Source organism: Macrotis lagotis, chromosome 3 (genome assembly GCF_037893015.1).
Source record: "Macrotis lagotis isolate mMagLag1 chromosome 3, bilby.v1.9.chrom.fasta, whole genome shotgun sequence".
Lineage (NCBI taxonomy): Eukaryota > Metazoa > Chordata > Mammalia > Peramelemorphia > Peramelidae > Macrotis > Macrotis lagotis.
In genome coordinates this window covers 236,628,440-236,651,513 of record NC_133660.1, presented here as the reverse complement: position 1 = coordinate 236,651,513, position 23,074 = coordinate 236,628,440, and the positions used below count along the sequence as shown (strand labels likewise).

General features: G+C 43.6%; 1 protein-coding gene across 1 annotated transcript in view; it reads right to left on the bottom strand.

Annotated features, from left to right (window-relative positions):
* The window catches only part of RRAS2 (RAS related 2), a 104,467-nt gene extending 100,470 nt beyond the window's left edge, over window positions 1–3,997 (bottom strand). The window contains exon 1 of the mRNA XM_074230223.1: window positions 3,875–3,997. Coding sequence (XP_074086324.1) covers window positions 3,875–3,982 — 108 coding nt within the window. The 5' untranslated portion in view covers window positions 3,983–3,997. The remainder of the gene's footprint in view (window positions 1–3,874) is intronic.
* Window positions 3,998–23,074: the final 19,077 nt, after the last annotated feature.

Here is a 23,074-nt window from a genome sequence, read left to right as displayed (position 1 = left end):
CTAGGTGCCACCCAAAAGACTATCCTTGGTTCTCTCTTTTCTATGTTCTCTTTGGTGATTTCATCAGTTGCCATGGATTCAACTATCATACCTATAGATTTTTCCAAGATTTAAATAAACAGCTCTAGTCTTCTCCTGTCCTACATCATCAACTCCATCTTCTGCCACTCAGCATAGCCATCTCAAATTCAACATATTCAATATAAGAATTCATTATCTTTTCCCCTAGTCCTCTCTTCTTCCCAACTTTTCTATTACTGTAGCAGGCATGGAATGCTCTCCCACTTCACTTTCATTCCCTACCCCTGTTCCTGGTTTCCTGTGAGACTTCCAAATTCCCAGGGCCACACAATCACATACATGTCATAAATGGGACTTGAGCCAGGCCTGCCAGGTTTTATATACATTATGCTTACACTTGGGGACAAAAATTATTCTCTAGGCATTTTAATTAAATATTACCTTTCCTCAACTACACTGCAAATTTCCAAGGAAAGCATCATGTGTCTCCATGAGCACCTACTTCAATGCTCTCTATAAACTAGGTTAATACTTACAAAATGAAGTTTATTACAAGACTCCAAAAAAAGTACTTATACATTAAATAGCAGCTTTTATTTTTACATAATGCTTTTTTAATAACTTTTTTCATAACTTTTACTTTTTCATAATGCTTTTTTTCATAATCCATAAAATGGATAGTGCAAGAATGGTCAACTCCATTCTACAACAAGGAAATGGAAATTCAGAGAGGTCAATTTTTTTTTATTTATTTAAGGTAATGGGGTTAAGTGACTTGCCCAAGACCATACAGTTAAGCAATTATTTAATGTCTGAGGCTGAATTTGCACTCAGGTCCTCCTGACTCCAGGGCAGGCGCTCTATTCACTGGCCGCCCGAGGTCCATTTCTTTGCCCAAGATTGCAGGGATATTGTTTCAGAGGTAAAGCTGGAACAGAGATCTGCAGACTTCATGACCAGTGATGTGACCAATACTTTTCTCCCACAAGTTTCTACTGCTATTCTTCATCCAGAGAATTTCTAATCATTACATTCACTTAGGATTCAAACAGTTGATGCCAAAGTTTTTAAACACTTGTGGTTTTGAGTGTTTTAAGTAAAATAATTTATCAGGAAAGCCAGGAAAAGAATCCATAATTCCTACCTCACACTTCCCCCTTTGTTCTAAAAGACCATACTCCCTAGAGAAAAGCCTGTTATAAATTGCTTTGCTATCAGTTCCCTAATGTTACCCCTAAGCCCTTGGAAAATAGCTCATGACAGCATCCTAGGTTCTCAACCTAATAGCTCACTCTCTGTTCTTGCTCTCCACATATATTTAATAGCAAATGGGAACCAAGAAACAATAAGTCAGTGTTGGGATAACATAGGCATTCCTTTTTCTCATCTCACTATACCCAATAATTTCTAGCAGCCAAACTCTCAATTATTGATTTTACTAACTACTAATATGACTAAAACACAGATCTAACCACATCACTCCCAAATCAAACTGTTCACTGGCTCCTAATTTGTTTCTAATATAAAGCAAAATTCTCTAGTTGGAAACTTTTTCTCCTTGACACCCTTTCCACTCTAGTGACACTGGCCTGCAAGCCATTCCCCACACATAAAAAATCCACTGTGCACCTCCAAGCCCTTTACTAAATGACCCCCAGTTTTTAGAATATAGTCCCCCTGTCTCCAGGTGGATCCTTGCTTCCTTCAAAGCATCACTCAGGTGTCCTCTCCCACACCAGAGATCTCATGAAACCTCAGGTGGTTAGTGTTTGCTTCATCTAAGAATTACTTTGCATTAATCGGCAAATATATTTCATTTCTATTTACCATTTCAGAGGGTATATTACTCTTAACTCCAAACCAGAGAGGTTTGCTGTTGTTTTCAATCTCTGTACCATAGAACCAGCCCAGGTATTTAATGAAGGTTTGTTAAACTGGCCTCCACACAGAAATATTATAAAGGTTGTTACTCATAGCATCAACATGACAGGTGATTAGGTCCATTTCCATGGGTCCCTGATATCTGAGGTTGTTGATACCCATTAAGTAAAAATGGAAAAATAGAGAATCTAAAGTATCTTGTGTAGAACAATGGACTGAAAAGATATCAAACCTAATGCCTACCAGAGCATTTCAAATATACTTATGACTATACTTGGCAGGAAGGCCAACAAAACCAAGTAGCAGACATGGCTCAGTTCCTGCCACAATGGACACCTAAGTCATCTCTTAGGACTCAAGAACTGACAAAAGTAGTATTCTAAAGGTATTAGTACACTAGTACCAGATTCTTTTGAATTGAAATCATTTATTCAAAAGATCAGATTCCCGATACTAGCAGCAAATTATAAGACATGAATTTCTGGTCTCCACATCTGTGCTGAATTCCCTCCATAGAGGGTCACCTCCTCCATAGAGGGTCACCTCCTCCAAGAAGCCTTCCCTGATTTTCCCAGTACCCTCCCCCACCTTCTCCTGTCTCACAATTAGACTTTCCAGAACCTTCCCTCATTCCAACTTATATTTATCTGCGTGCTCATCAACTCTAGGAAACTCTAGGTCTGGTAGGGCAGGAGGAAATTCCATTTTCTTTCTTTCTGTCTACAACTTTGTACCTTTGACAAGCAAAAACATCTGTTTAAAAATGTTTGTCGAGGATATTGAAGTATTGCACCCCGGCTCCTCTCCCCCACCCAGAGGCATGTGTGTGGCCCACAAGGCGCGGTGCCCGTCCACGGGGCGCTGGGTCAATGCTGCTGGACTGACAAGACAACATTTTGGGATGGGAAGCAGAGGCGATGCCCGAGTCGGGAAGGTCTGAAACAAAGGAAGAGGGTCAAAGGGAGGGCGCCCCTGCCCTGCCCCGGGAGTTCCTTGGACGTGGCGTTCGCTTAAGCCCCGGCTTCCCAGCTCTCTCGCAACTTGCCAGGCTCGCGCGGGGCCATGTGGCACATGGGCACCGTGGGGTGGGCGAGGCCCGCTGCGCCCCGGCCCGGGCCAACCTGGGCAGCCCACGCGGGCCTCCCCGGGGCTCCATCTGCAGCGGCCAAGAAGGCGGCGCGCTCTGGCCCCGGGCCCGGCCCCACGCGGCCCCCCACCCCCGGCCCATGTTCCTTGCGTCTCTCCGCGCCCACCCGGGGGAGGGGGCGCCTCAGCACGTGCGGGAAGTGCCCCGGACCGTCCCGACCCTTTGTCTTCCCTGGGCACAGCCGCGGGGGAGGCGCCTCCGGCAGCTCGGGGGCTCCCGGCCCGGGGCCCCCAGAGCGCGGGGAGGGGGAGGGGAGGAGGGCGGAGGCCCGGAGGCCCGACCCCCCCCCCCCCCCGGCCCCAGCTCCGAGGCCCGGGGATCCGGCACCTCCGCCCTGTGCTGCCCGGCTCCGGGGGCGCCGCGGATGCCGCCGCCCGGGACCCCGCAGCCCAGGCCCCGCCGCCCCGGGACCCCGCAGCCCGGGCCCCGCCGCCCGGGACCCCGCAGTCCGGGCCCCCGCAGTCCGGACCCCGCCGCCCAGGCCCCCGCAGTCCGGACCCCGCAGTCCGGACCCCACAGTCCGGGCCCCGCCGCCTCGGGACCCCGCAGTCCGGACCCCGCCGCCCGGGCCCCCGCAGTCCGGGCCCCGCCGCCCCGGGACCCCGCAGTCCGGGCCCCGCAGTCCGGGCCCCGCAGCCCCGGGCCCCCGCAGTCCGGGCCCCGCAGTCCGGACCCCACAGTCCGGGCCCCGCCGCCTCGGGACCCCGCAGTCCGGACCCCGCCGCCCGGGCCCCCGCCGCCCGGGCCCCCGCCGCCCGGGCCCCCGCAGTCCGGGCCCCGCCGCCCCGGACCCCGCAGCCCCTTCCCCTCCCCCGGCGGCCGCACCTGGATGAACTGGATGGTGAGCGCCGACTTGCCCACGCCGCCGCCTCCCACCACCACGAGCCGGTACTTCTCCTGCCCGGAGCCGTCCCGCCAGCCCGCCGCGGCCATGGGGGCGCCCGGCCCCGCCGAGGCCCCGCTCCGCTCCCCTCCCCACCCCGCCGGGGCCGAGCGCGGCCGGGGGGCGCCTCGGGGGCGGGCCGGGGGCCGCGGGCCGCGAGGCCGGGGCGCAGGCGCGCAGCCGCCGGGGCGCGAGCGGCGGGGCCCGGCCCAGGCCCCGGTGCGGGTCGGCGCTCCTCAGCCTCCTCCGCGGCGGCCGGGCGGCGAGCGCAGCCTCCGGAGCCGCGACAAATGGCGGGGCGGGGCGGGGCCGGCCGCCGCGGGGCCGGGATATGCATGAGGGGGCGGGGCCTGGCCGGGGGCGGGGCCGGCGGGGACTCCGCCCCGCGAGGGCGGGGGAGCAGGGCGGGGGAGGGGGAGGGGGAGGGGCAGGGGGAGGCGTCCTGCCCGGCCCGGGCCCGCGGGCTGGGCTCCGTGTGCGGCCCGACCCTGCCGAGCCTGTGGGAGCGCTCACGCGTGGGGGCGCGGGGGCGAAGGCGCGGCGGATCGTGCGTCCGCGTGTGTGTCTGCTGGGTGACGTGGTGTGTGCCCACGCGCGGGTGTGACAGGCTGTGTCCGCGTGTGCGTCTGCTGGGTGACGTGGTGTGTGCCCACGCGTGGGTGTGACAGGCTGTGTCCGCGTGTGTGTCTGCTGGGTGACGTGGTGTGTGCCCACGCGTGGGTGTGACAGGCTGTGTCCGCGTGTGTGTCTGCTGGGTGACGTGGTGTGTGCCCACGCGTGGGTGTGACAGGCTGTGTCCGCGTGTGTGTCTGCTGGGTGACGTGGTGTGTGCCCACGCGTGGGAAGTGACAGGCTGTGTCCGCGTGTGTGTCTGGTGGGTGACGTGGTGTGTGCCCACGCGCGGGTGTGACAGGCTGTGTCCGCGTGTGCGTCTGCTGGGTGACGTGGTGTGTGCCCACGCGTGGGTGTGACAGGCTGTGTCCGCGTGTGTGTCTGCTGGGTGACACGGTGTGTGCCCACGCGTGGGTGTGACAGGCTGTGTCCGCGTGTGTGTCTGCTGGGTGACGTGGTGTGTGCCCACGCGTGGGTGTGACAGGCTGTGTCCGCGTGTGTGTCTGCTGGGTGACGCGGTGTGTGCCCACGCGCGGGTGTGACAGGCTGTGTCCGCGTGTGTGTCTGCTGGGTGACGTGGTGTGTGCCCACGCGTGGGTGTGACAGGCTGTGTCCGCGTGTGTGTCTGCTGGGTGACGTGGTGTGTGCAGGTGTGAGAGAAGGACAGATTGTGTGTCCACGTGTGTATCTCTGGGTGTGATGGCATGAGTAGGTGTGAGAGAAGGACAGATCGTGTGTCCAAATGTGTCTCTCTGGGTGTGATGGTGTGCACGGGTGTGAGAGAAGGACAGATTGCATGTCCATGTGTGTATCTCTGTGTGTGATAGTGTGCATGGGTGTGAGAGGACAGATTGCATGTCAATGTGTGTATCTCTGGGTGTGATGGCATGTGCATGTGTGAGAGGACAGATTGTGTGTCCACATGTGTATCTCTGGGTGTGATGGTGTGCACAGGTGTGATAGGACAGATTGTGTGTCCATATGTGTATCTCTTGGTGTGATGGTGTGCACAGGTGTGAGAGGACAGATTGCGTGTCCACATGTGTATCACTGGGTGTGATGGTGTGCACAGGTGTGAGAGGACAGATTGTGTGTCCACATGTGTATTTCTGGGTGTGATGGTGTGCACGGGTGTGAGAGAAGGACAGATTGCATGTCCATGTGTATATCTCTGGGTGTGATGGCATGTGCAGGTGTGAGAGGACAGATTGTCCACATGTGTATCTCTGGGTGTGATGGTGTGCACAGGTGTGATAGGACAGATTGTGTGTCCATGTGTGTATCTCTGGGTGTGATGTGTGCACAGGTGTGATAGGACACATTGAGTGTCCACGTGTGTATCTCTGGGTGTGATGGTGTGCACGGGTGTGAGAGGACAGATTGTGTGTCCACGTGTGTATCTCTGGGTGTGATGGTGTGCACGGGTGTGAGAGGACAGATTGTGTGTCCACGTGTGTATCTCTGGGTGTGATGGTGTGCACGGGTGTGAGAGGACAGATTGTGTGTCCACGTGTGTATCTTGTGGGTGTGGGTGTGCACAGTAGTGTGCTTATGTGATTGGGTGTGTGCGAGTGCAATAGACAATGTGTGTGTCCATACGTCTACCTGTGTGGCTGTGATTGTCTGATGGGGGCATGATTCTGTGATTGTGTGCTCACATGTGTATGTACCTGTTTGTGTTACTGACTGTGCCATGGGGTGAGTGAGGGGCTACGCTCCTCCGCAGGAGCCCCCATCCTACCACTCTCTCCTAATTCCCAGACACTTTTACCTTTGTATCCTTTTCAGCAGACTATAAACTCTTGAGGGCAGCAGCTGGGTACTGAATAAATGCTTGTTAAATCGAAATCCTGTGTCACAGAATCATTGATTTGGAATTCAAAGGAATCTTAAAAGCCCCTAGAGTCCAAACCTCACATTTTACGTGTAAGAACAGTGGGACCTAGGGGCGGCTAGGTGGCGCAGTAGATAGAGCCCCAGCCCTGGAGTCAGGAGGACCTGAGTTCAAATCCGACCTCAGACAATGATCGCCTAGCTGTGTGGCCTTGGGCAAGCCACTTGACCCCATCACCTTGAAAAATCTAAAAAAAAAAAAAATGAACAGTGGGAACTACTCACCCAGGGTAAGGTAAGCCCAGGAATTTCCCACCCTACCCTCCACATGACATAGAAGTTAACTGACTCAGAAAGGGTCACACAGATAACATTTGAAGCAGGTTCTGAAGCCAGGTCTTCTCTACTACACCAGATGCCTCCAAAAGTAGAATTGACTTTCTCTGGAACAAATGAGTCTTCAAATACAGGCTGAATGATCACTTATCCAATGGGTCATTTTTTCAAGTATGAGTTGGGGCTGAGGTCTTTTTTCAGGCACAAGTAAGGGTGGTGGCCTCTGACACCCTGTTCAACTCGAGGTTCTTGTGATTCTGAATTCTGTCTCAAAGAATGAATGTGTCCTGTTTCTCCCCACCTCCCAAGATCAAACTTGCGGTCCCCCTCCTGAAGAAGTAATGGATTCAAAGTGCAGATTAAGAGATACATTCAACTATGGAGATTCATTTTATTCGACTAAATACATTTGAAATATTTTTTCCTTTTTTTTCCAATGAGAAAGAAGGAAGAGAAGCTAGGCATAGGTTGCCAAGGGAGGGAAAAGCAGAAAATGGAGGAGGAAAAAAGAAGAGGTCATAACACAAAAGAATGGAAGGAAGGTCAAGACAGTTTTGAAAGCTACATGTTGAATTTATTGTATATTTAAAAGGAAAAATAAACTGCACATAATAGTTATAATTTCATGTACAATTCTCTTTTTGGTCTACTTTATTTATGGAAATGCTCTTTTTATTTGGTGTTTTAAGTTCAGAATGACAGAATAAAATTCAGAGAATGAGTATCCCCCTACTGTGCTATTTTGGAGGTTGTCTTTTCTCTATATATACTGGTTCCCATAGTAATTCCATCCCTTGGATTGTGAGCTCCTGTCTTTTGCCTTTCTTTCCCTAGCACTTGCTTAATAAATGCCTGCTGTATTCTTATTGTTTCTTTTTTTTTAAAGGTTTTTTCCAAGGCAATGGGGTTAAGTGGCTTGCCCAAGGCCACACAGCTAGGTGATTATTAAGTGTTAAGTGTCTGAGGTCAGATCTGAACTCAGGTACTCCTGACTCCAAGGCCAGTGCTCTATCCACTGCGCCACCTAGCCAACCCCGATTGTTTCTTGAATAAATAAATGATGTAGTAATCTCTGGGTGAGCAGTATAGATGTGTGATGTTATGTATTAGTAACAGGTATGTGTGGTAGGAAGTATTAGTATATATATATATATGTATATATATGTTATATTTATGTGAAACTATATATGATGATTGTAGAGATGTGATAGGGATTGGGAATGTGCAGAGTGAGTCAGAACAGTAACTGTGTATTCTAGAAATATAGGGAAGTGAAGGTAGTTGTATATGGGACACTATGACTAGTTGTCACAGAAATAGTATCTTGTGTGTGGAAGATAAAAAAACAGACTGAAGAAGAAGAGACAGAGGAGAGGGAGAGAGAGAGAGAGAGAGAGAGAGAGAGAGAGAGAGAGAGAAAGTTGGGGGAACAGGAGAAGAGAGACAGAGAGAGAACAAATATAGAAGTAGAGAGAGAAAGAAGAGGGACAGAAAGAGACAGAGAGACAGAAAAAGGAGAAAGAACTGCATATTGCGGGGAATGGTAGAGAAAGGGCTTCCAGGCCTTGGATCCAGTGCCCCTCTGTGACTGCCTATTCCCTAAAGAATAGTCTTTCAGAGACATAATGATGGTTATTCAGTCTCTCTTCTGTCCAACTCCTCTCCTAAACAATTTGAGCTCCTTCTGCCTATGTCTGCAGGCTCAGAGAGCAGGACAAGCTAATAAATCCTACACCATAGAAACATTTATATTTTAGGAGTCACATACTTCGGCTGCATCATCCAAAAATAAAATAATAATGTTTGTCCTTCATTTTTGAAGAAGACCACATCAGGGAAGTGATGCTATGACAAGCACATGAATTGGATTTTGAGTGAGGGGGCTGTGCTAAGTCACCAGTCCCACTTTCTCTTCCAGAGTCATCTGGATCCAGTGGTCAGATATGGATCAGGATGACTGGAGATGGCCCTGGGTGTGAAACAAGGTCTCACAGCTAGTAGGGGTTAAGTGTCTCAGCCTCCTGACTACAAGGCCAGTGCTCTATCCAGTTTGCCACCGACCAAGCCTAAAAGAAATCAAAACTTTCATCAAATGGAATTCACTCCCCTTTTTTGACCCATGAGTTTCTGCAGTTTTGGATTCTCTCTTGCAGCCCTCCTTCACTGTTTCCTATGTAGGTATTCCTCCCTCCAAAGATGTGTTTTCCACTTTCCTCTCTTCTCCTCTCAAACACTCTCACTTCTTTGGTGATCCCATTCAATATCGGAGCTCTAACTATTTAGGTGGGATGATATCATGGAAAGAACCCTGGAATTTGGTAGTTAGGAGACCCAGATTCAAATTTCAACTCTTAACATCTGCTACCTGCCTAGCAATCAACTTGAGAAATGTCATCCAATGAGAGCTCACTTTCATCTTTGGTAAAATGAGGAAAATGAGAGGGTCAAACTAGTTCCTTACAACTAAAAATCTCGTGCCACAAATTTCTCTTGGTCTCTTGAGACTCCCTTAGCTCCCACAGCCAATTCATTGCCAGGCTCTGCTCTTTCTACCACTATAATTTCTCTTCCATTGGCAGACCAACAACAACCCTCATTAAAGCCCTTGTTGCATCTATCACCATCCAAAAATCATTTTTAAAAGCACTAATCAATAGCTTTTATTATTATAATATATCATAATTTTATATACACAAATGTTTTCCCAAATCATACAATTCTTCCAGTGATATAATGATACTTATGGCTCTAAACAAGTTGGAATACTCTTTTTTAAATTACCTTCAGGGGCGGCTAGGTGGGGCAATGGATAAAGCACCAGCCCTGGAGTCAGGAGTACCTGGGTTCAAATCTGGTCTCAGACACTTAATAATTACCTGGCAGTGTGGCCTTAGGCAAGCCACTTAACCCCATTTGCCCTGCAAAAAAACCTAAAAAATAAAAAAATAAAATTACCTTGAGAAAGGGTCTTTGAGTCAGGCCTGGGATTTCTAGGAACAGAGATAAATTCACTCTCACTTTAAGCTAGCTACAGAATATAATATGTATGTTCGCCATCCCAAAAGCCCAACCTCTATCTGCCTCTGGAAAAATAGGCTACATACTTAAGTATCAATTGATGTTTTGCTTCATTTTTTTTTGGTTATTTGAAATATTTTATTTATTTTGAGTTTTACAATTTTTCCCCCATTCTTGCTTCCCTCCCCCCACCCCCCCACAGAAGGCAGTCGTTAGTCTTTACATTGTTTCCATGGTATACATTGGTCTAAGTTAAATGTGATGAGAGTAATCATATCCTTAAGGAAGAAAAATAAAAAAGTAGAAGAGATAGCAAAATTACATAATAAGATAATTTTTTCCCCCTAAATTAAGGTAATAGTCTTTGGTTTTTGTTCAAACTCCACAATTCTTTCTCTGGATACAGATGGTATTCTCCATTGCAGACAGCCCAAAATTGTCCCTGATTGTTGCACTGATGGAATGAGCGAGTCCATCAAGGTTGAGCATCACCCCCATGTTGCTGTTAGAGTGTACAGTATTTTTCTGGTTCTACTCATCTTGCTCAGCATCAGTTCATGCAAATCCTTCCATGCTTCCCTGAATTCCCATCCTTGTTGTTTCTTTTTTTTTTTGTTAATATGACTTTGTTTATACATTACTTAAATATTCTTGTTTCAGAGTGAACATAATACCCACTCCCCCCACAAAAATATAGAACCTTGTGAGAGATAAAGTAAAAGAAAGAGAAAAAATGTGTTTCAGTCTGTGTTCTGATACCATCAGCTCTGTCTCGGAGGGATCACATTCTTTATCATGAATCCATCACAGAAGTTACTTCCATATTTTTCCACAGTTGCTGTTGCTGATTGTAATTCCCCCCCCCCAATCCATTCCTCCCCACTACCATATATTATATTTTCCCTCTTCTTTCACTCTGTCCCTCTTCTAAAATGTGCTGATGGGTAGCTGAGTGGCACAGCGGACAGAGCACCAGCCCTGGGGCCAAGAGGCCCCAAGCCCACATACCACCCCAGAGACCCAGCAACCACCTGGCCCTATGGTCCCAGACAGGCCACCCAATCTCAGCACCTTGCAAAAAAGTAAAAAAGAAAATGTGAGGGCAGCTCAGTAGTGCAGTGGATAGAGCACAGGCCCTGGAATCAGGAGTACCTGAGTTCAAATCTGGTGTCAGACACTTAATAATTACCTAGATGTGTGGCCTTGGGCAAACCACTTAACTCCGTTTGCCTTGCAAAAACCTAAAAAAAAATGTGTTATATCTGACTATTCTCTCCTATGATCTACCCTCTCTTCTATCACCCACATCCTCCCTCCCTTTCCCCTGTCCCCCTTCTCTCCTTTTTCCTCTAGATATCTATACCCTATTGAGTGTGTATGCTGTTTCCTCTCTAATACATTTCTTTTTTTTCTATTTTTTTCTAAGCCATTTCTGATGAGAGTGAGGTTCCCCTCATTCCCCCTCACCTTACCCCTTCCATATCATTGCAAAAAAAAATTATCTTTTATATGAAATGTCTTAGTACATTTCCCTGTTAGCCATTGACACCATTTTTACAATATATTATATCTTCAAATTCAGCTCTCTCCTGTGCTTCATCTATAAAAGCTCCTTCTACCTGCTTTATTAAATGAGAAGTTTCATCTGAGTATTATCAGTATCATTTTTCTATGCAGGAATACATGCAGTTCATCATCATTAAGTCCCTCATAATTTACCCTTCTCCTCCACTCTCTATGCTTCACCTGAGTCCTGTATTTGAAGATCAAACTTTCTGTTCAGCTCTGGTTGTTCCAACAGGAACATTTGAAATTCCCCTGGTTCATTGAAAGTCCATCTTTTCCCTGGGAAGAGGATGTTCAGTTTTGTTGGGTAGTTGATTCTCAGTTGCATACCAAGCTCTTTTGCCTTCAGGAACATTATATTCTAAGCCCTATAAGCCCTTAATGCAGTTGCTATTAAGTCCTGTGTGATCCTGACTGCAGCTCCATAATATTTGAATTGTGTCCTTCTGGCTGCTTGTAATATTTTCTCTTTGACTTGGGAGTTCTGGAATTTGGCTATAATATTCCAGGGGGGTGTTTTTTCTGGATCTCTTTCCAGGAGAGATGGGTGTATTCTCTCAATTTCTATTTTGCCCTCTGCTTCTAGGATATCAGGGCAATTTTCCTGTAGGAATTCTTTAAAAATGAGGTCAAGGCTCTTTTCCTGATCATGACTTTAAGATATCCCAATAACTTTTAAATTGTCTTTTCTGAATCTGTTTTCCAGATCCGTTGTTTTTCCAATTATATATCTCACATTTTCTTCTAATTTTTCATTCTTTTGGTTTTGAAGTATTGTATCTTGATTTCTTATAGAGTCATCAGCTTCCTTTAGCTCCATTCTACATCTGAAAGATTTGTTTTCCTCAGAGAGCTTTCTTATCTCTTTTTCCATCTGGCCAATTCTGCTTTTTAAAGCATTCTTCTCCCCAATAACTTTTCTGAACTGTTTTATCCATTTGACCTAAGCTGGTTTTTAACATGTTATTTTCTTCAGCATTTTTGGGGAATTTCCTTGACTAAGCTGCTGACTTCATTTTCATGTTTATCCTGCATCTTTCTCATTTCTTTCCCCAATTTTTCTTCTATCTCCCTTACTTGATTTTCAAAATCTTTTTTGAGCTCTGTCATAGCCTGAGTCCAACTTCTATTTTTCTTGGAGTCTTTAGATGCAGAAGCTTGTACTTCCTCATCTTCAGAATGAGTATTTTGATCCTCCTTGGGATCATGGACAAAGTATTTGTCAATGGTCAGGTTCCTTTTTTTTTCCTGTTTACTCATTTCCCCAGCCTGTGTCTGGTTTGGGGGGTGCTTCCTGAGCTTTTGACTTTTATTGGGACACCCCCACAAGGACTTCAGTGTGTGAGGCTCTGACTGTGGTCTGTGAATGAACGCAAGTGCACCCCTCTGCCACGAGGCTGAGGGAGGGGAGCATCCCTGTTCTATGGGGGGTCTAGACTACAATCAGGACCTGAATGTGATTGTGGTCAGAGTCCCAGAGTCCTGTTCCAGGGACAGAGGACAGACCTCAGAAGTTTCCCTCTACTCCCTTACCTTTAGTGGGCTGAGTACTCAGGGCGCAGCTGCCTAGAGGATCCTGTTTGCCAGCTCCATGGGCCTGTTTCCATTTCCTAGAGTTCCAAGGACTCACTAGTGCTACAACCAAGCTGAGTGCCACCACTGCGCTGAGGGCCTGGGCTTTTTGCTTGCTCTGGCAGAGGTCTCCCTGCTGATCTTCCAAGTTGTGCTTTGTGCTCCCTGGGCAGCAGATCAGGAAACTGCTTCTGCTGCCTGGAGCCACAGCTCCCAGGTGCTCTGGGGCTGTTCCTGGGAGGCTGAAGTTTCTTCACTCTGGTGGGCAGCCCCTCTAACTCTATGGAACACAGTTTTCCCACTCTTTTCCAGGTTACCTTGGGCTGGAGAGTTGCCTCACTGGATCATTCTGTGGGTTGCGTCTCTCAAAAATTTAGTTAGTCATAATTTTAAGATTTTGAAAAAATTGGGAGAAATCACCTAGGAGAGACTCTTCTCCTGCCACAATCTTGACTCTGCCCCCAAAAAAATCATTTTAAAAAAAATCATAGAGAGATCTGTAGAGGTCCATGCCAAGTCGTATACTACCACCTTTACTTGAGCAAGGTTTCATCTACAATACACCTGAAAAAATGTTTATCCTTCTTTTGCTGAAAGATCTCTAATGAAGGCAAACCCAGTTATCCCTGAGGCAATATGTTACATTTATAAATAGCTCTAATAGTTTTTTTTTTCCTTACAGTGAGTCTGACTCTTCCAGCTCTCTGGGACCAAGCTGCCCCATAATGAATCCCTCCTCATTGTTTGTTGTTGTTCAGTTGTGTCTGACTCTTCATGACCTTATTTGGGGTTTTCTTATCAAAGATACTGGTGTGGTTTGTCACATCCTTCTTCAGCTAATTTTTCAGATGAGGAAACTGAGGCAAACAGGGTTGCCCAGGTTCATGTAGCTAGTAAGTATCTGAGTTGGGATTTGTACTCAAGAAGAAGAGTGTTCCTGACTCAAGTCCAGACTGAATCCCTCTTTAATTCCATTCAATTCAATAAATATTTATTTAGCATTTACTGTTTGCAAGGCTCTGTGCTATGTGCTTGGGTTCACTCTCTATCCTCATGGGAGGTGGGGGATTGGGGGAAAATAAGAACAAGGAAGCAAATAGAAAGCTCTGGTTTCAGAAGTGGAATATGAGCTGCTACAAGGGGGAAGCTAGGTTTTCTATGAAGTGGAGAAGAGGAAGGTGTATTTTTTTAGAAATAAGGGACCACAAGTACAAAAGCATGGAGGTGGGTGATGAAATATTGTATTTCAGGAACACGGACAAGTCAATTGGAAAAGAATAGAGAAAGTGAGATAAGCGAAATTTTATATAATGCTGAAAAGGAAGGGCAAGTCAAATTATGGAGAACTTTAAAAACTAGGTTGAGGATTTTGTATTTTAATCTGGAGGCAATAGGGAGCCATTGAAGGTTTTGGAATATGTGGTAATATAATCTGATCTATGTTAAAGGAATATCAGTTTGGCAGCTGTGTGAACAATGAATTGGAGAGAAGAGAGACTTTAGTTGGGAGAGCAATTAGAATGCTATTTCAGGAATCTAAGCCAGAAGTGATAAGGTCATGAAATAGAGGAAAGATTGTATACCAGGAGAAGAGGAGATAGAAACAAGAAATACTGCAATGGGAAATCAACCGGATTAAGACACAGCAGATAACTGGATAAAGGGTTTAAGGTAGAGGAAAAAGGTTGACTCTAAGGTTGTAAACCTGATTGATTTGAAAAGTCCTTCAGATACAGGAAAGCAACTCTCCTTTTCCCTCTAGGACCTCTCTCTTCTCCAGGCTAAACATTCCCAGTACCTTCAAACAGTCCTCATGTCATGATTTCGATACTTTCCTCAATTCTGGTTGCCTCCTTCTGACACTCATCTCTTATGGTGATGATGATAATGAGGAGGAGGAGGAGGATTTATATGGTGCCTACTGGATGCCAAGCACAATGGTACTTTACAAATATAATTACATTCTATCATTACAACAGTCCTGTGAAATAAGGGCTATTGTTATCCTTATATTACGATTGAAGAATTTGAGGCAAACTGGGTTATCCAGCTATTTATTGTCTAAGGTCGGATTTTAACTCAGGTCTTCCTGATTCCAGGTCCAAGGATTGATCTACTATATCATTTTACTGTATCCTTCCCAAAATGGCAAACTATTTGGTTGTATGGTGAATGGAGCTTTGAGTACATAAGAGAGGAATAAATGTTTGACTGAATAACTGACTGACTGAAACTCCATTTCTGGTCTCCATACCTTTGAATGGCTATCCCCCAACCTCAGACACTTAAAGGCAGACATAAAGAAAGCATCTGTCTTTGGGGCGGGGGGGGGGGGGGGGGGGTTGTTAAGATAAAATGAGATAATATTTGTAAACCTTATATATAAATGCTAACTATCATTACTGTTGTTGCTGTTATTATGTACTCCAGATTTGGTCTAGTCAAAGCAAAGTGGGATTAACTCCCTAATTCAGCCTAATAAGAAAATTAGTAGGTTTTTTTTAACTTCATTATTGCTATTATCTGCTAAAAACCCCAGGTATTTTTTAAAAACAAACTACTATCTTAGTCCAACCTTTTCCATCTTGTACTTATAGTCAATTTCTCTGAACTAAAATGGAAAAATATTAAATTTCCCGGTTAAATTTCATTGTATTGGATTCAGCCTAATTCTATTTGACATGATCTTTGAAGATACTGACATTGGATTTCAATATTTGTTCTCTCTCCTTGCTTGGGATCCTCTTCAGATTTGATAAGTCTGACCAATTCCAATCTGTTTTCTATTAAGGTGCTGGGGTGATTTTTATTAAATGCAAGTCTGATCATGTTGCTTCTTTCCAATCCTCCCTCACTGAGATTTAGTGGCTCCCTATTGCCTCCAATATCAAAGAGGAAATCCTCTATTTGACATTTCTACTTCATCCTAATCTGGTCTCATCCTGTTATTCCAACCTTCTTTTTCACTATTCTCCTCCCGGCATCCTAAAATGATAGAAACACTTCATTGGCAATCCAGTCAACAAGAATTTATTAAACATCTACTATTTTTTTTTGTATAGGTAAACTATAGTAAAATCCTAGAGTAGATATTTTAAAAATGTTTGTTGACTGACTGATCTATGCTTTTATTTAAATTATAGATAAAAATACTAACCTGTGAAATGTCTCCACACTCCATTCCTGTAAGCACCTTCTCTCATAAGTGAGTCCTTCCTGGAGCTTCCATTCTGAAGAAGGGACCAGTCATGGATCCCTCATTCCCTGGTTTCATTACCATGCACCCCTATGGATATCTCCTTTCTCCCCTCCTTCCCCCACTCTGCTCTTCAGTTCCATTTTTATGAAACATTAGAACATGCTCTCTTTTTTTTTAAGGTTTTTGCAAGGCAAATGGGGTTAAGTGGCTTGCCCAAGGCCACACAGCTAGGTAATTATTAAGTGTCTGAGGCTGGATTTGAACTCAGGTACTCCTGACTCCAGGAACAGTGCTCTATCCACTGTACCACCTTGCTGCCCCTTTTCTCCCCCATCTCTCAACTTGATTTCCTATTGAAAACCTCCCTGATGTCACTATCTTTTTTCAAAACCAAAGGACAAACATTTAACATCATCATCATTCAAACATCCATTTCCCACCATGGATGGGAAATATGGCTCACATAGATGACTGGAGATCTTTCTTGGTCTGTTATTTGGGTTTGTAACTTGCTTGATACAAGAGAATTCTTTTTGGAATCTTTTACCCCTACCCATAAAGAATAAATTATGTTGACCATAGTTTCTTCCTCTTGAAGCACCCAGCTTTCTAAAACAGCTGGAGCAATGAATTGATTGGAGAAGCACTTTGGAATTCTTGGCAATTAACAAAGACCCAAGAAGCAATTATCCATAATTAAAAATAATAAACAAAAATGTTATTTGTTGCTTTGCTTCACTGAACATCTAGTTGGACTGACAGACTGTGATTAAGCACAGTACCACTTTATACATGGGAGCTCCAAGAGATCCATGGCAATTCATAGCTCCTTCCTAAAGACTTAAGAGCTTTCTCCCCAATCTGTCTCATGTCTTCCAAGTAAAGTCATAGCTCCCTTGGACAACTGGAGTTTTGCTGGAGGGAAGGAATTTTGGAGAACATCCACAGAATCTTCCTTTTGGCATTTCCTCTTTATTCATCCTGTTGAATGGAAGTGGCAGCACATTTCTTCCTCATGGCAACTGTACTTGCAGTAAGGTAGAAATCTTAGAAAGTGCTTTCCCCCACTCGGGCTGTACTGGAGCTGAATTTCTTCCTTTCTACTTGCCCCAGGTGAAAATATAGATAGCATTATCCCTAATGTAAGCTCTTAGTTCAAGGAAGTAGTTAAGGGGTCCCCACCTCCTTTCTGGTCCTCTCATATTTACATACTCCATCATCCAGTGACATTGTTCTATTTTATGGTCTTTACACAAGATGCTCATTCTCCCAAACAGACATTCTATTGACAATCCCAATTCAGGTATTTCCCCATGTCTAGAATACTCTTCCTTTTCCTCTTCCCCTTTTGGTTTCCTTCAAGTCCTAACTAAAATCCCACTTTTTACAGAAAGTTTTTCCTAGCCCTCCCTTAATTCTAGTCTAAAACATGCTCTTCTTGAGGACAAGAATTGCCTTTTTTTGTATTTGTATTCTTAGCACTGTACCTAATACAAATTTAAAGTGAATAAATGCTTGATGACTGAATAAATGACTGACTGAAACTCCCTTTCTGGTTTCCATGCCTTTTGAAATATCCTCTCCTCTCTCCCCTCCCCAGTCTGGTATATTCTGCCCTCTCCCTCTCCTGTCAGAATTCATCTCAAAAAAAACAAAAACAAACAAACAAAAAAGCTCATCTCAAATCTCATCTTCCCCAGAAGACATTTTCCTGATTCCTCTGAGGCAAACACTTTCCCCTTACTAATTATCTTATCTACTCTGGATATATCATGCTTTTTACCTAGTTGTTTATGTAAGCTGCTTATCTGGCCATGCCCAGATCTCATAAGATGAAAGCATTCTGGGTTTCCTAACACATGGGTGGAGATGACTATTTAAACTAACTTTGTAACCAATCAGAAAAGTCATCTTTAAAACTGGCCAGACTTAGATGGTCACTCTCTTTCTGGTTCACTCTCATTCTTAAACTCCTTTGTACTTTGTTCTTGAAGGGACAATGTTCCACAGATTGAGAGGTAAGATTATATATTCATGATTATATCTTTGAAATAAGTATTCCATTGTAAAAACTAATCCAACTGTTAAAAGTGACTAAATGGAACTGGGGTACAGGGGAATCATCATTATACATAGAGAGAATACCACCAGTAGAGCCTGGAGCCATTGGCAGAGAACCTAGATAACCCCAAAATCCAGTAACAGTACAGGATAACTGTGGGGAATGGTGCAGAGTAATATACCTTATCTTCAAGTAGTGAGGCTCAGGGTAGTCAGTGTAACTTTTGGGGCCATGTTTTCAATTAGAATTACACTTCTTGAGGGTAGAAAAATTTTTGCCTTTATATCTCCAACGCTATGCTCAATAAAGACAAATATCAGTCAGTCAACAAGAATTTATTAAACATCTACTATATGTATTTTTCTATAGGTAAACATCTATATATTTTCTATAGGTAAACTATAGTAAAATTCTAGAGTAGATATTTTAAAAATGTTTGTTGACTGACTGATCTATGCTTTTATTTAAATCATAGATAAAAATACTGGACAGCATAAGGATAAACCTGGGCCACTGTCCTACAGTGACTCCTTCCAGCCTGACATCAAATCATTAATAACTATTTTTTGGTCCCTCTGTTTAGTTGATTCCAAATACCCCGCCAGTCCATTTCTTTCTATCTTGTCCCAACCAAAGCAATATGAAAGATTTTGTCATGTGCTTTGCCAAAATTTAGGTAAACTTTATCTACATTGTTCCTCTAATAGGCCAATCTGATAACACCATCACCAAAGGAAATGAGCTTAGTCAGGCATGAACTGTATTTGATGCACTACTGTTTTCTTTTTTAGTTGTTTTTTAACCATCATTTTAAAATAATGCATTGTAGAACAACAATATTAAGTAGAAAGAACAGGAGCAAAACAATCAGAAGTGCTTGTTGCAAAATTACTGAGAACAAGCATGGCCCCAAAGAAGGGAAAGGAAAAGATTACCTTTACTCTTTTGCAGAGGTGGGAGATCCATGGGTGTGGAACACTGCATATATTTTGCTGCTATATTTTGATGGGTTTTGCTGATTTTTTCCCCCTCTCCTTTTTTTTCTTTAAAATTTTTCTAGGGGTGGCTTAGGTGGCATAGTGGATAAAGCACTGGCCCTGGAGTCAGGAGTACCTGGGTTCAAATCCAGTCTCAGACACTTAATAATTACCTAGCTGTGTGGACTTGGGCAAGCCACTTAACCCCGTTTGCCTTGCAAAAAAATAAAATAAAATAAATGCTTATAAATTTTTTTTCTATTATATAAGATTATCCTTTGGGAAGAGGAGAAAAACACTGGGTGAAATTTGGTAATTTTAAAAAAGATAACAATAAAAATTATTTTTAAAAGTTTGATGTAATTTAACTTAAAAATAATATATTATAGAATTTTGCAGGAATCTAAGTCAAACTCACTGGCCTAAAGTGTATATATTCAAATGTCCTACTATTTTTGAAAATTGTGAAAGTATTTGTCTTTCTTCAGTCCTATGGTTACTCTCCCATTGAAGGCTATTGACATTGCTTCAGCAATCCCATCCAACAATTCTTTCATATTCATAGTTCATGTGAACTGAAAGACTTGAATTTCTTGAGGATAATTAGGTGTTCTCTCTTACTTATATCTTTAGGAAGCAAGAAACTTTCCCAACCTCAAGCACAATAACAGGTTCCATTTAACTATTTCAGTTCCATTTAACCAAATAATATCAAATAGCTTTTGCAAAATTATATTTGCTGACAAATCCGACCTCAGACACTTAGTAATTACTTAGCCGTGTGGCCTTGGGCAACCCACTTAACCCCATTGCCTTGAAAAATCTAAAAATATATATATATATATTTGCTGAGATAAAGATATACATAAAGAGATATATATATATATATATTTGCTGAGAAAAGATAACATAAAGAGAAGTTAAAAGCATTTTATTAATGATTTTCTAGGTCAATGTGTGATCTATCCAAATCCTTTAGTTTCCCCATTTCTATTTGAGTCTGATACCACTACTATAGCATAGTATAGGATAACTCCCCCTTTTCCTCTTACTCTAGTTCTTTTAGGACTATCAGAAATTCATCCTTGAGAACAGATTCTCATCCATCCTGGGTTGAATTCCTCTGCACCCTTTCTCTAAATCCTTTGCAATCTATTTTCCCAAAATCTAGAGATTGTACCCAGATTTCTTCTTTCTATTTTCCACCTATTCAGATTTTCTTATTGAATTTTAACCACTGGGTCTCATCTATCCTTTACCTAAACCCCATGGAATTTTTTCTCCAAAATTTCCATTGTACATGTCATATGATGCAGTTTCTTTTTCTTCTCTCTCACAAATACTAAGAACCGTCCCTTTCCCAAGATGTTCTTATTCTATCTCTCCCAGCAGACAGTTCTACTGTGAGAACTGGGCAAAAGGGTTAGTCAGCCAATCAGTAAGCATTTATCAAGTCCCTACTTTCCTTCGATGTGCCTACCTCCAAGCTTAATTCTAACTTTAGAAAGATAAAGGTATTTTAAAAGCAATCAGGAGCTTACTTGCTAGTCTACTTTTGTCAGAGAGAACTTTAGCCTGTATCTGAATACTTGAAGTTCCCCATCCATATTCCATGCCAATCTGCAGATCTGTTTCCCAACTTCCCTACTTATTTAAACTTTCTGGACTTCAGTTCTTCATGTGTAAATGAGAATATTGGATTAGCTCATCTCCGAGGACCCTTGCAGCCCCAAATCTACAATCCTTTGAACGGCAGATACTGACAGCCACCCCTTGGAAGAACAGAATCTCTGGTGGCCATTACAGAAGTTTTGAAATATCCTATCTGGATCACAGTGGGACCACACAGCTAAATAATTGCCTTGAGGATGGGAAGAAAGGAGAAAATTATGGACCACTGAGATCATATTGACCTGCCTCAAGTTTTCCTCCAAGGAGCCTGGAAATCCCCTTCCTGATGTGAGGGGAAGAAGTATCAAGTGAACATCTGGGGATGAGACTTCACTAAGACACACACACACACACACACACACACACACACACACACACACACACACACACACTTCAAAACACATATTTTCAATTCCATCTTAATTTCTGCATTCAGTTTAACTTCAAATCTTTTTCAAATAAATTCCTGCAAGGGAGTATATAATACAGCGATCTACCTCTCATTATTCTGTCTCTCAATGCCAGTCCACCAGTATCACAGTCTTCATTACAATGGGAATGCTTAGATTATATTCCAAATTGGCTTTCCTAACATAATCCGCCTATCAGTTCTCTGGGCTCACTTTTACCTATTCTGCTCAACTGTTAATCCTCTAGAACCTTTGTCTACATTATCAGCAAATTCTTCTACATTTTCAAACTTTTCAACTCACTTCAAACTTAGTTTTCTGCTGAGGAAACTATTCTTTGCTGCACATCCAGAATAGCACTGATTATCTTTCCCCCAAACCCTGCTTTTTCCCAAACTTCCCTATGTCTATCAAGGACACCACCATCCCCCCAGGCTGGAAACCTGAGAGACAATCTCAATTCCTCTGCATAGTCATTCTGTTGCTGATGTCTCTCAAATGCATACATATATACCTATATATCCATATTTATCCACTTCCCCTTTTTCCATTCACAGTCTCATTGCCACTTATGTTGACTATTCAATAGACTTCCTATTAGTGTCCCTTTATTTCACCCCCTCTCTCCACTCCAGCTTGTTTTCCTTTAGCTGTCAATGAGTATATCACCATTGTTTCGACAAACTCTAGGGACTCTCTTTTATTTGTTTCTGGAGAAATCAAATAAAAAATTCTTTGTTTGGTATTTAAAGTCCTTTACAATCTGGGTCCTTGCCATCTTTCTATTTTTCTTAGCCTTTACCCACCTGCACTTCACCCTTCACTCACTCTGTGATTCATCCATATCTGTCATTTTGCCAGATTCCATCTCTATACTCTTTTCAGTGACTATCCTTCATGCCAGGAATGTTCTCCCTCCTCACCTCCACTTCCTGGTTTCCTTCAGGAACTGAACCTGTTCAGTTCCCACTTTCTTTTATTTTTTTAAATTTTATTTATTTAAGGCAATGGGGTTAAGTGGCTTGCCCAAGGTCACATAGCTAAGTAATTATTAAGTGTCTGAGGCTGGATTTGAACACTCAGGTCCTCCTGACTCCAGGGCCAGTGCTCTATCCACTATGCCACCTAGCTGCCCCAGTTCCCGCTTTCTGAATGAGGTCATTCCCTTCCATCCTAGGCTCTTCCATCTGAGATTACCTGACATTTGTACTTGTGTGTACCTGCTGTCTCCCTTATTCAAATGTGAGCTTCCTGAGCACAGAAAGTTTGTTTTTTTTGGATTATTTTTTTGGTATTCCCAGTTCTTGGCACAGTACTGATACATAGTAAATACATATTACATGCTTCCTAACTAACTGACTGACTTCTACTCTGCTGTAACCCTTGTTCCCCATCACTGCCATCTATTCTTTCCCTCATCTCTCAATATCCTTTCCTTTGTTAGGATTCACACAATATTTTTATACATTCTTTTCACACCCTTTTCACTGTGATCTACTGATATCTAGATTACAGCATTAATTTCTTCAATAATTTTAGTACCTACCGCACAATTCTATTCTCTGAAAATTCAATTATTTACTCACTTAAATTCAAATGATATCCCTTTCCAACAATTTCAGTCACACACTGGAATTCTATCATCAGAAACTTCACCACCTCTTGAAATCACATTGCCTACCAAACATGGAACTTGGCAGTTCCCCTTTACAAGCACAACTTCTCAGTCTTTTGCCTTTTCCACTGTGGGAAGATTGGATAGATGAGAAAAGAAATTGGAAGCTAGGAAGCAGTTCAATTAGGATATCATTGCAATAGTCCAGGTGAGAGATAATATTGTGGGAGTGGACAGAAATAAAGTCAACAAGTATTTTTGGGATAAGGAT